This window comes from Vombatus ursinus, unplaced genomic scaffold, assembly GCF_900497805.2.
Source record: "Vombatus ursinus unplaced genomic scaffold, bare-nosed wombat genome assembly UNPS02014798.1, whole genome shotgun sequence".
NCBI lineage: Eukaryota > Metazoa > Chordata > Mammalia > Diprotodontia > Vombatidae > Vombatus > Vombatus ursinus.
Genome location: NW_020954576.1, coordinates 28,563,957 through 28,576,961, shown reverse-complemented (window position 1 = coordinate 28,576,961; position 13,005 = coordinate 28,563,957). Strand labels below are relative to the sequence as shown.

Sequence of the window (13,005 nt, the reverse complement as noted above, 5' to 3'; positions counted from 1 at the left end):
TCTGGTCAAAACAGAAACAATTGCTATTTACACTCACTCTGAGCCATCCAAACCCAAAGAATGACCAAGTGAGGCTTGGGCTGGGACCTATTGTTGACCACTCAGTGAGAGCCAAAGTAATCTTGGGGTTAGATTTCTTTTTTCTCTTCCCTACTTATTTATTCAATCATTTTTAAAAACCATGCCTGAAACCCAAATCACTCTGGCTCTCACTGACTGGCCACGAATAGGTCCCAGCCCAAGCCTCACTTGGTCGTTCTTTGGGTTTGGATGGCTCAGAGTGAGTGTAAATTGCAATTGTTTCTGTTTTGGCCAGAAACCCTAAGGGTCTTCCCCTCCAAGACTGGGCGTGTAGTACAGACAAAATGTTAACTGCATTCAGTGAGCAGCTAATTTTTCTGACTAAAAAGATTCAGAATTAGTCTGATTAATCATTACTGAAAAAGTAGGTAAGTCTTGTTTGAAATGGTTGCATTATGATAGGCATCTGAGAGCTATTAAAAAAACTCAACTTAGTATAAAAGTTCTTTGGTTGGTATTAGGCAACATCTTCCTGTATTATTATTTTCATTCTGACTGATTACTTGGTATTCTACAAAATATCAATTACAGAACCATTAGTGATCAGAAACCTCGCAGTCCAAAACTGTCAAAGCACTTAGGACATAAAAATGCCAGCTGAAAAGGTGAGATTTGAGCTTACTGACTTTTGATATATTGATATTGGCATATTATATTTATGAAAGGCAGGAAATTCACTAAAATAGCTTGCTTTAGGGACTTAAAACACCTCATGGCAGAATTTAAAGAAGAGTTTTCTTTTGGTAAGTTATATGCCTTATTACCCTGGGGAAAACAAGTTACTTAAACACAGATTTTTTTAAAAGCTATTAATTTTCTTTTCCAAATTTATTTTAAATTCCTTCCAACTATCTACCTTTATACACATAGTAAAGTGGTAGTATTTGCTGACTCCTATCAAGTGTGGCCTCATATACTTACTAGTTGTGAGACCCTGGGCAGGTCACTTAACCTCTGTTTCCTCATCTGTAAAAGGAGGATAATAACAGCACATACCTGGAAAGGTCATGAGCATCAAATGAGATAATATTTGTAAAACACTTTGCAAACCTTAAAGCATGGTATAAATGCTAGCTATTATTGTTGTTGTTTTTGTTATTATTTCAAAGCCTCCCCCCCCCTTTTTCACTGGCATACCTCATTTCTACCCACTGTGTTACAGCATATGTGGTCAGCCATTTTAAAGAGCAAAACATTTTTTAAACTAACAAGCAAATTGTGTACAGATTATGTAAATTACAGGCATGTTATGTTTTTGGCACAAGTTTAAATCATTAACTGGTTTAGTTTATGTACTCCTTTTTTCCACCCATCCCTCCCTCCCCTGACTCTCATGTTATAACCCTACCTCTACTCCAGGTCAACTGACTGGCCCATTAGCTCCTGTCATTGGCATTTTCATACAAATTCATTTTATCCTCAAATTCAAACTGATTCTAAATGTTCTTCTGGAAGATGAAACTTGCTGTCATTTAAGCCATCAGAACCCCCAGCTCAGCTGGATATTCTGGACTTTATCTACAGAAATTCCCTGAGCCTAACTTTTCTCTCTTCTTGCTTTTAATGCTTTTTGATTGAGTGGCCTTCACCGCTGCAATCTCAAGTAGTTCATCCTGGGTTCTCCCCAGAGATACTTATCTTACTCATAAGCCCCAAGCTTCTTTATAAGTCCTAATTTCTTTATGACTGTCTTCTTTGTATCAACCGCCTACTTGGATGGCAGAGAGTTCACATCTCCTGTGTTAAAAATTCTCACTTAGCCCACACATACTGCCCTACTGTTACTGTCTTGCTTTTGTTATTAACATTCTCAAAATTCCATATTTATATTTAATCACATCATTTCAATCTTTATCCAGTAGGCAGTTCATGAGGCAGGACTAGAACTCAAGAAAGAGAGCGGGGCTGGATATATGACTCTGGGAATCCACTGCAAAATGATGGTAAATTAACCTATAGGACCTGATAAGATCACTATGAAAGGATATAGAGAGAAAAGTAAAGATGCCTTAGGATAGACAGAACCTTAGAGTAACCAGTAGTTAGGGAACAGAGTATAGATGATTATCTAGCAGAGGAAACTGACCAATATTGGTGAGAGGAAAGGAAAGAGAAAGCAATGAAAACCCAAAGAGGAGAGATTATCTAAGAAGATGGTATAATCAATAGTGTGGATCAAAAGGATAAGGGCTCAGAAAAGGCCTTTGGACTTAGTGATTATAAGATATCACTGATAATGTGGGAGATAAGGATTTTAGTTGATTAATTATCTCAAAAGACAGGTTGTACAGAGTTGAGGAGTAAGAGAAGAGATGTGGAGGTAGTGAGTGTAGACATGTGGGATAATTCCAGGGAATGGAACCAGAGAGGTTGGCTTTGGTAAGGATCATATTTAGCGCTAAAAGAGACCTAAGGTCACATAGATACCATGTGCCAAAACTTGAAAGAAATACACCATGGTGGGAACCCCACATCTCTGACTGTAAATCCAGCACTCTTTCAACTGCACTTGCCCAAGGTCTATTTGCAGAGGACAGGACTATAACCCAGGTTGTGATTAGTCAAGCACTATCTGTCATTAGGGTGGACGTTCCTTGAATCAATTAATTGCCTCACCCCACTTGAAGTACCTACCTAATCAATCAAAGGCATTAAACCAGGTAGAGAAAAGTCTTTGATATGCTTAGAAGGAATGAAAGCCATTGGATGGAATGAAATGATACTACATAGGAAGTGTGTTGGTATGGGCTGAGGAGACTTATTCATATCTTGCAGGAAATAGAAAAACAAAACAAAACAAAACAAGGAACTAGTTTTGAACCTGACCGTTCCAATGGTGGGTCATACCCAGATGCAAGCAGCTCCAGCCAAGCCTGTGAGAGAGAATTGCTGGAGAGGTAGGGGAAGAGAAAACTTCTGTGTCCTCGCCCTCTCGCTTTTGACCAGAGGATTAACGTGTGAATTTCAAAAAGGTTGGAAGATTTTGGACTTTCCATGTATGGCACAGCAGTTCCCTGAACAGCAGTGACTATTCTAACTTGTGGACAAACCAGACCCACTGAAGAAAGACAGCTTGAGAACTCTACAAGGAGTTCTAAAGGAAAATCATGAGGATTCTACCAAAAGAAAAAAAGATTTCCATCCAACTCAAATCTATGAACTACCCCTATGTGTGATCTCTAAACTTGAACCTGCTTTTTCTTGAACTCTGTATGCATTTGTGGGAGCATGTCTTCCTTACTCTTGGGCAGATGTTCTGTTTCAGCTGTTCCAATTATATACCCCCTTTGTAAATTCCTGTTTTTAAAATTGTTTGACTGAATTGTTATCAACATTGCATATAGCACTGGAGGTCAAGTCAGGAAGAACTGAATTCAAACCCTCAGAGTTAAGAAAAGGATGAGAAAAGAAGTATTGGAGTATAATCTCAAAAATGATAGAATATCTATTCGAATCCAGGACAAACTGATCAATACCACAGTAATGCAAGTCATTGTTCAATTTACCAAACAATCGTGTTCATTTCACACTTCAGCGAGGTTATACTTAAGATTCTGCAAACTAGACTATGGAGAAAGCAAGGGAGTTAAAAAAAAAAATCTTCTGCATCATTGACGACACTAAAGTCTTTGTGTGGATCAACAGAATGTGGCAAATCCTCAGAGAGGTGGGAGTACCAGATTATTTTAGCATCTCCTGAGGAACCTGTATATGGGTCAAGAAGTAACAGAACTGAACATAGAACAACTGATTATGAGAATCAACGGAGATTGTGTTTGTAAAGCAGTGGGCAAACGTTAAAGTACTTTATAAATGCTAGCTATTGATCCATTCTCAACTCTGCCTCTCAGAATCCCTGGCTTCCTTCACAAGGTTCAATTAAGGAAGTTATCCTAAATGAGGACCTGATTGATTATCCTAGCTACCCCCATATAACTTTGTATTTATTTGGTATGTAGTTTGCATTTACTTATCTATAAATATGCATTCCATTTCCCCCAGTAGAATATAAGCTCTTTCAGATTGGGATTTTTTTTTTGTTTTGTCTTAGGCTCCATGAAGCTGCCAGGCATATACTAGGCACTTAATCAATTAGTAATGAATAAATGAATCCTTCCCACCTGAGATATTTAGAGGGATGCATTGTTAGACCTTTAGGTAAACTAATGTAAATTATGTCCAATAGTTGTTGCTATAGTTTATATGGGAATCTTTTTCAGAAGTGCAAACAGAATTGTATTAAATTCATCTTTTAATACAATGATGTTGTGAACTCTTCTGCCAAGTGTCCATATTCAGTATCGAGTTTAATGTCCAACCATTCTCCAATAGAGAAAACTTGGTGGCACAGTGGATAGAGCACTGGACCTGGAGTCAAGAAGACTTGTTCAAATCTTCTAGCCTCAGACACTTACTAGTAGTATGACCCTGGACAAATCACTTAACCTCTGTCTGCCTCAGTTTCTTCATCTGTAAAATAGGGATAATAATAGCAACTACCTCTCAAGGTTATTGTAAGGATTAAAAAAAAGATAGATTTAGGAAGCTCTTTTCAAACCTTAAGGTGCTATATAAATGCTATTATCGTTAGTGTTATTAATTACATAAATGGTTAAAGCATATAAACAAACAATTCTCAAAATACTTGCAAGCCATTAACAACCACATGAAAGAATGCTCCAAATCACTAATGATAAGGGAAATGCAAATCCAAACAACCCTATTGTTTCATCTCACACCATTTAAATTGGCAAAGATGGCAAAAGATGATAACAGTCAGTTTTAGAAGGGTTATAGGAAGATAGGCCCACTAAGCACACATTATTGGAGGAACTGTGATCAGTACAACCGTTTTGGAAAGCAATCTGGAATGATGCAAATAAAGTGACTAAAATGCCTATTTTTTTTGTTCCTGAGATTACTGGGCTAAGGAAGCCAAGGATAAGAATAAAGCCCCCATATACACCAAAATATTTATGGCAGCACTTTTTTGTGATAGCAAAGAATTGGAAACAAAGTAGATAGCCATTGATTAGGGAATGACTAAACAAATTTTGGTATATGAATGTAATGGAATATTACTGTGTTGTAAGAAATGATGAATGTGATGGATACAGAGAACCATGGAAAGACCTACATGAACTAATGCAGAGCTGAAGTAAGCAGAACAAAGAAAACTATATACAACTACAACAATATAAATGGAAAAAAAACAACCACACATACAAAAAAATCAAAAGTGAATGTTGCAAAATTATAAAGAACAAGAATGACTTGAAAAAAGAGATATGAGAGATTGCTTCCTACCCACAACCTATGGACAACTGTAGGAGTTCTATGTGCAATGCACGTTGCCCATTTTTTTGGACTTTTTCAATGTATTAATTGGTCGTGTTGATTTTTTTCCTGCCCTTTTCCTTTTCCTTTTTAAATTAAAAATATAGTTTGCGATGAGAGAACTCTCTGGGAGGGGTAGGGGGAAGGATACTGGGGAAAACTATGGTGATGTAAACAACAAAAGACATGAATAAAACTTAATTTTAAAAAGCAAAATATTAAAACAAAATTCACATTTTAATACAATGATTATATGTCCTCTTATGCTAAGTATCCACATTGAGTATCAGAGATTTAATGTCCTATTCTGGGAGCATATTTACTAGCATACTTGCTGGCATCCTGTACTCAGAAGCATTTGGCTTATGTAGTTTACAGATGTGTAAAGTCTGAAATAAAATCTACTCTATGAGAAATCTATATTTGTTCAAATTATCATGTATGCAAACTTAAAGAACGAACATCTCCCAGCATTTCCCATGGTTTCCCTGCACAGATTAAAATGAAGTAAAGAAAAGTTCAATTCCAGTTTCTAAGCCTGGGAGTTCAGAAAGTTTTATTCTGAAGGCTAAGTCTCTGTCAATCAGAAGAAATTCAGTGAAACTACACATGGTTTAATTTCTTTCTTTAGCCTTCAGATTCGGATAGGAGACCAAGAACACCACTGTCCCCTTTTTTCCTGTAGTTTCTGTTGTAAATTAGTGTTAACAGTGATTTGTTAATTGAGCTTGATCATGCCACTAAGAAATTTGTTGACTATTTAGAGACTTCTGATAACAGTAGGGCTGAAAAAAATAACAAATTTGCTTAAAACTTTAAAAAATTCTGCATACTGATTATTTTTTGTCTCACATCCATAACACTATGTGCATTTTATATCTCCTAGAAAATAAATGAAATGATTTGTGGCTAACTAATGCTGATACAGCGTGTCACCTCTTTGTTTTTCTCAGAGTAATAATCCTCAGTTTTTCCCCTAATTTTTTTTTTTTAGCTATCAAACATTTATTTTTAATCCACTCTCTGTCTCTCCCCACTGACTTTTACACCTGGTGGTTCATTTGCCATATTACTTGGCTTAATATGTTGATTATTTCTTTTCTTTACCCTATTTTTAGGGCTTTATTGACTTAGAAACAGACTCAAACTTTAAGATGTTTCCTAAAATATCCAGCCTTCCAGGCCCACAAACATGCCAAGGACTTTCAGCACCTAGCACAGTGCCTGGCCCATAATGGGTGCTTAATAAATGCCTGATGATTGATTAATTCCAAGATGAGCACGTGCAGCAAAATTACCCTTCAGCTACAAAACAGTCATTTTTTTGGTGTTATTTCAGAAATGTTCGGGTGCTCATCTGAACTAGGTGTAGTTAAGATCAGGGCTAAGGAGAAGGGAGGAAGAGATGAGAGAAGAGGAATTGATGAGAGAGCAGTATGACTATGGAGATCACATAGTTTATATCAAGGAAGTACCAATGGTGTTGGTCAGACCAGTAGAGGAATTTGTTAATGAGTTGTGCTTCACTTTACATCTGTTTTCTATTACTGCTTTGGAGTGTCTTTAATTTCTACAGTATTAACTATTTTAAAATATAGAAGTCTTCCCAGGCAATTAATTTTGCTTATTTTAAATTTTCGATTGTAGGGTCCTTGAAGGTAAGGACTATATTCTATTTATTTTTATACCTTTCCCAGAACCCAGCATAGTGCCTTGCATAGAAAGCTCACCTAACCAATGTTTGTTGAATGAATCAATGCTTCTGTTACATTTGTTGTTTTATTTCCCTAAATGAATTTAAATCTTTGCCTATCCTTCTAGCATATGCATTTCTGAATAAGGACTCACTTTATTTTGTTTTCTTTCATAGCAAAGAAGTTGGAGCATGGCTATGAGCAGTGGAAACAATGATTTCATGGTTCTGAGCAATGGCGACATTATGCCCAACTCCAGTACCCTTACATCTTGTGATGGAGACATTGCAATCCAACAGCACCCATCCAAAGAAGCACCTAGAACAAAAGTGAGTCCAAATGGATGCCTCCAAGTTAATGGCACAATTAAACCTTCTTTTCTGCCTTTAGACAACCAAAGAACCTGCCAGGTGTTATCACAATGCTGCCATCCTTGCCCATACCATCACTCTTTGAATAACCATAGCAGTCACCAAGAGTGCCATTCCCAAACTGGTCCCACAGCACCATCTCCTGTGGCCTCGTGTTGCATGCAGCCACACTCAGAGTATTCTACATCTCTGTGTCAAAACCATTCACCTGTATATCAGACTGCTTGCTGTCTTCAGCCCTCTCCATCATTCTGCCTGCATCATCAGTGGCCTGACCATTTTCAACATCAGCCAGTGCAGCAGCATGTAACCAACCTAAGGTGAGTGCTATGAATGTTTTGATGGTCCTTTGGCATTCAGCTAATTGTGTGTGTGTGTGTGTGTGTGTGTGTGTGTGTGTGTGTGTGTCTCTCCCTCCCCTTCGTGTGCTTCCTTCCCAAAAGGATGAGGAAAAGTATTTGAAGAAAAGATTGCAAGGTTTGTAGGTTTGCGATGGTAAATGTTAAATCTATGTAGAGAATGCAAAATGCGAAATTTTACTTTTTATTCTACTGACTTTATCAGTTTTGTTTTTTGTTGACCATGAGAATTTCTGTTTTGTTTAAAACTCATTGTTAGAAAGATTTATGTAGTACAGTTAGATTTAACTTGTCTTTTTCTTCCCGATTACAGTATTTATCTTAGGCAGCTGTTTAGTGTAACTGGAAGTAATACAATTCTTTCAAAGAATGTTTTTTTTAAGATGTCAAAATTATTTAGGGAGGAAATCACCTTTTTGTTTAAACAACTTGTAACTAGAGACTACCTACCATGTTGCCTGAATTATAGTACCCAGTATTCCCCAACTCTCACCCACAGTTAAGAGTTGAGAGACTGTAAGTGGTTCTGAAGGTTTCCATCCTACATAGCATCTGAAGGGAGAGAAAGGTTAGGACCTGTACGTTGGGATAGTCAGGACACTGATCAGGACACACAGATATTAGGTTAAGGACCTTGAACTATAAAAATTGTTTGGAAGAAAGATGCTACCCGCATGCAAAATGCTTTACAAACTAGTACTAGTTTGTTAATGATGCTTATTCTTATGGACGTCATACAATCTTATGACCTCCTGTTTGGTATCCATTCAAATTGTTGTTGTAATGACTTCATTTCAAGCTCGTATTGGACATTTCATTTCTTTTCTGTCTGGAAATGGTTATTTGTGGAAAAAAATCTTGTTTTTCTCACATATTGGTAGGATAAATGTGATATAAAATGAACAGCTTGATGTTGGTGTACAAAGTTCTTTTAGATACCTTCTTTCTATCCATTTACATGAAATGTAATTAATATTTATCATTCAGATTTTTTGTGTTGAGAGATTCCTAACAAGCAATCCTTTAACTTAGATTAAGTCTCCTGCTGTTGTGAATAGTGGGCACCCTTACTGAAATGTGAATGTAAAATAGAATTCACCCTGTCATTTTTGTTTTTCCATTTCTCATCAAGGAATTTTAGCTTATTATACATAACCTTTTGTATAGTGTTGAATTGTTGTTTTCATAACTGATACATACATATAGCTGTGTGTTTGTAGGGCTGATTAGAAATAATGATACAGTGTAGATTATAGACCATTTTCAGATCTGTGAGGTTAAGAGGTACTAGGAAAATATGAGTCAGTATGGGAAGGCCCTTAATTTGTTTCCACTTTCTGTGTGTGTGTGATTGTTTGAAGTGATTTCTTCCTGTGGAGGTGATATGGGATACACCTGAGCTATGACGACACATTTTGCACATACCAGGTACTTTGTAAAGGCCAAATAGTGTTTCATATGAGAGAGAGAGAGAGAGAGAGAGAGAGAGAGAGAGAGAGAGAGAGAGAGAGAAATTTGAAAAAACTAACAGGAGAAACTGACCTTTTAATTAGAACCAGACCTAGAAAGTACATAATAAACCTTTTTATCTTTTTATCAGGTTTTGAAAGTATTTGAGAGTATTTGTTTTTTAATTTAAAAAATTGATCTGAAAGTATTTACATATTTACTCCTCAGACCTGTTTACCTTATATGATTTGGAAATATTGTAATTATACAGTTTACAAAACTATTGCAGCTTCTCTCTAGTTTTTTTTTTCTTACAAGCTTCTCACGTGTTCAGTTTTAAGTTATGCTTTTTAAAAGTTTTATTCTAAAAGATGCTTTGTAAGAGTAAAAAGTCAATCAGTGTTTGTTAAAAAGAGGTAGTATCATGTTTTGAAACTAATGCCCTTTGAGAGAACTTTGTATAATATCTTAAATCCTTGGGCAAGTCACCAGTTCTTTCAATATAGTGGATTGTGTCAAGTTTTTCCAGCCTTAGGCCTAGCATTTGTCAATGATCTAATTTTAAAGGAATGAGGATCTGACATATGCTTTTAAGTTTCCTGGTATTTTTAAAGAGAGATTGAAAAATGCCACATTTCTACAAGCAAAGTTTCAACAAACTGTGGAGAGTAAAATGTTGGGACAATCTTTCCATAGCCTTAGAATTTGGACTTTTGGATAAAAAACATATGCATCAGAAAAGAATTATATATCACCTCTATTTTAAAGATACTATCAGAGAACTTGTTACATGAACTCATTTGTATATATGTAACAGTGTTAGGGGAAAACTATGACTTTTGGCACACACACACACACACACTCATATTCCAAAAGTCTTATTACAGTTTTAAGCTACTAAAGCTAAATGGTTGCACTAAGACTTTTGGGATACCTTTTATATAAACATAAAAATTGCTAGTAACTTTTATAATTACTAAGTCCATGAGAGGTGGAGTGCCACCGCACGGGAAAACAGTGCTTGGGGGTACTCAGAAAGCTCTTGAGTGTTAGAGAAGTGGGAGAGATGACAGAGTTAACAGTGTAACACATAATTGTGATAGTAATGCTAATAACTGATATTTTATAGAACACTTTGAGACAAAATGCTTTACATATATATCTCATCTGAGTCTCCCAACAACCTTTTGAGATAGGTATTCCAGGTATCATTATCCCCATTCACCCCAGAAAGGTTAAATGATTTGCCCATGGTCTCTCTGATTTGAAACCAAGGTACTTCTGACTCCAACTCAAGGACTCTTTTTACTATGCCTTCACTGTTGTTGTTATTATTCAGTTGTTTCTGACTCTATGTGACCCCTCAAAGAGGGGAGAGAAAAAGAGAGAGAGAGAGAGAGAGAGAGAGAGAGAGAGAGAGACTGAGTGGTGGTTTGGGAGAAGAAAAGGAAATGGAACTTGAGTTGGGCCTTGAAGGATGAACAGCAATTAAGCAGAGAGAGATCATGAGGAGGGAACTGTATGAAGGAAGATGAGAATAAGCATCTAGAGGACAAATATCAAAACAGTTTGGCAGAGGTTTAGACTAGGGTAGTAGTGGGAGATAATATTCTCCATCCTACCTCCACAACTAAAACCCTGTGGTGTCTGGTTCTCTGTAAGACTACATGGCCATATTCTTTATTCTGCAATGAGCTAGAAACTATTTCTCTGGAGGCAGTCATATTGCCTTTGGCTTTGATGACATAAGTTATAAATTATCCAATTGGGGCTTTCTTATTGCTGTATTAAGGTGAAAGGGTAATAGTATCATTATTCAAATTATTATGGAAATTTCCATACAAAAATAGCATTTAAGTTTTCTGATTCAAACTCTACTTACCTTTTAATTTGGTGTTGCAAATATTCTTGATTGCAGCACCCTTGCCTTTTCCATAAATAGTACCTGGTAATGTAACTAACTCATTATCGTGCTGGGAAACCTGTGATATTTTTGGGTACTTGTGAAAGACACTTTTCTCCAAATGTGATTTCATAGACAGATGGTCACCTGGGATGCCTCTGGTGGTACACTAGCAGAATTGGAGCTGTAAAGCTTTAAGAGTGCTTTGGTTAGAGACCCAAAGGATTCTAGACCCAGCTCAGCCAATACCTACTCCCCCTGCTGCCCCTTTGTACATAGCGATCATAGTTATTGCTATGTTTCTTTTCAACCTGTTTTTGATCACTTTTACTTTTTATTGCTATTTCAGAGTCAGTATTCCCAAGCATTTCCCTTTTCATCGGTTAGTTGGTCTTTGTGGCTGGGCATTTTTCTTTAAAAAAGTCAGAAGTAAGAATGTTTTTGTTTTTTTAAAGGAGAAATTGTTACTATTTAGGAGTCCTGCCCTTTAATATATTATCCAGGCATGAAATGGTAGTAAAACTAAAGACTTCTTCTGGGAATGTACAGTTCACCATCTCCACAAGTCTCCTATAGCATTATCTCACTTTACTTCGTCCTTCTATTAGTCTATCACAATCTTACCTTTCCTGTTGCCCTAAAACCTATATTATTCTATTTCACCATAGAATTTGATGAAATAAAAATAACGTAAGAGCTTTTATTAGTTATCTAAACATGAACATCAGCATTTATAGAAAGACTGTAAGGTCTGCTCTTTTTCTAACCCATGAGGCACAATACAAACTCTTCTGATGTTAAGGCCATATATAGAGAGCTGAAGTTCCTCATTCTAAGGTTGAAAATAATAACTTACAGTAAGCACATTTCTCATCAACATCATTGCAACTACTATCTTAGTGTTCACAGTGTGCTAATATACCACTTCAACTTGCGGAAGAGGCAAGAAGGAAAGAGGGAGCTATCTAAAGAATGTGGCCATATAGAGAACTCTCTAAACAAATCAGATTTTAAAAAGAGATATAGGAAGAAATAAAAGCAAAAGTATGTAACTGAAGATGAATACCAAAAACAAGAAACCAGCGTAGTAAGATTAGTGTCAAAAGCCATAAAATCCAGAATGATCAAAAGTGGAATTCCCCATAGATCTATCTTTGGTTCTGTACTGTTATTAACTATTTTTATAAGTGATGCAGATGAGGGTGTACTGACATGCTTATCCAGGATGCAGATGACACAAGACTGAGGAAGAGATGTCCAGCCTGCTGAATGGCAGATTCAAGATCCCAAAAGATCTTGATAGGCCAGAATGATGGACCATATTAAATAAGTGTCAGTTTTATAGGGATAAACACAAAATCCTATGCTTGGATCCAGAAAATAACTTCACATATATGGAAAAGACAGCAACTTTGAAGTCAGCAATCTGGGGGTTTTAGTGAAAGGCTGGAAAATAAGGCCATAATACAGCATAACTGCCAGAAAAACTCATGCTCACCAAGACTGCATAAGAGAGGCAAAGTGGCTAGAAATTATGGTTGTTTTACTTGCCCCAAAGGGGGAGAATGAAGAGCTGGGGTTGGAATTGCAGAGAGATAGAATAGGCTAACTTTGTAACAGCACCGTCCAAAAGTCAAATGGGATGCCTTTGAAGATAATGGGTTGTTTGTAGAGCGTGTGTGTGTGTGTGTGTGTGTGTGCGTGTGTGTGTGTGTGTGTGTGTGTGTAGCCTCAGAGATTTATTCCAAGACAGATGTTCACCAAAACTTAGTTCTTAAAGCACTTACATTTTAAAGGTTTTGGGTTGGACT

General features: G+C 36.7%; 1 protein-coding gene across 6 annotated transcripts in view; it reads left to right on the top strand.

Annotated features, from left to right (window-relative positions):
- The window catches only part of LOC114050154 (protein dispatched homolog 1), a 234,920-nt gene that overhangs the window by 167,122 nt on the left and 54,793 nt on the right, over window positions 1–13,005 (top strand). For 5 of the 6 annotated variants that reach the window (XM_027871765.1, XM_027871767.1, XM_027871764.1 and 2 more), the window contains one exon: window positions 7,289–7,803. In XM_027871765.1, the coding sequence (XP_027727566.1) occupies window positions 7,289–7,803 (515 nt within the window). Of the gene's footprint in view, window positions 1–7,288; window positions 7,804–13,005 lie in introns of those variants that run through there. The other variant, XM_027871769.1, reaches the window with a different exon arrangement.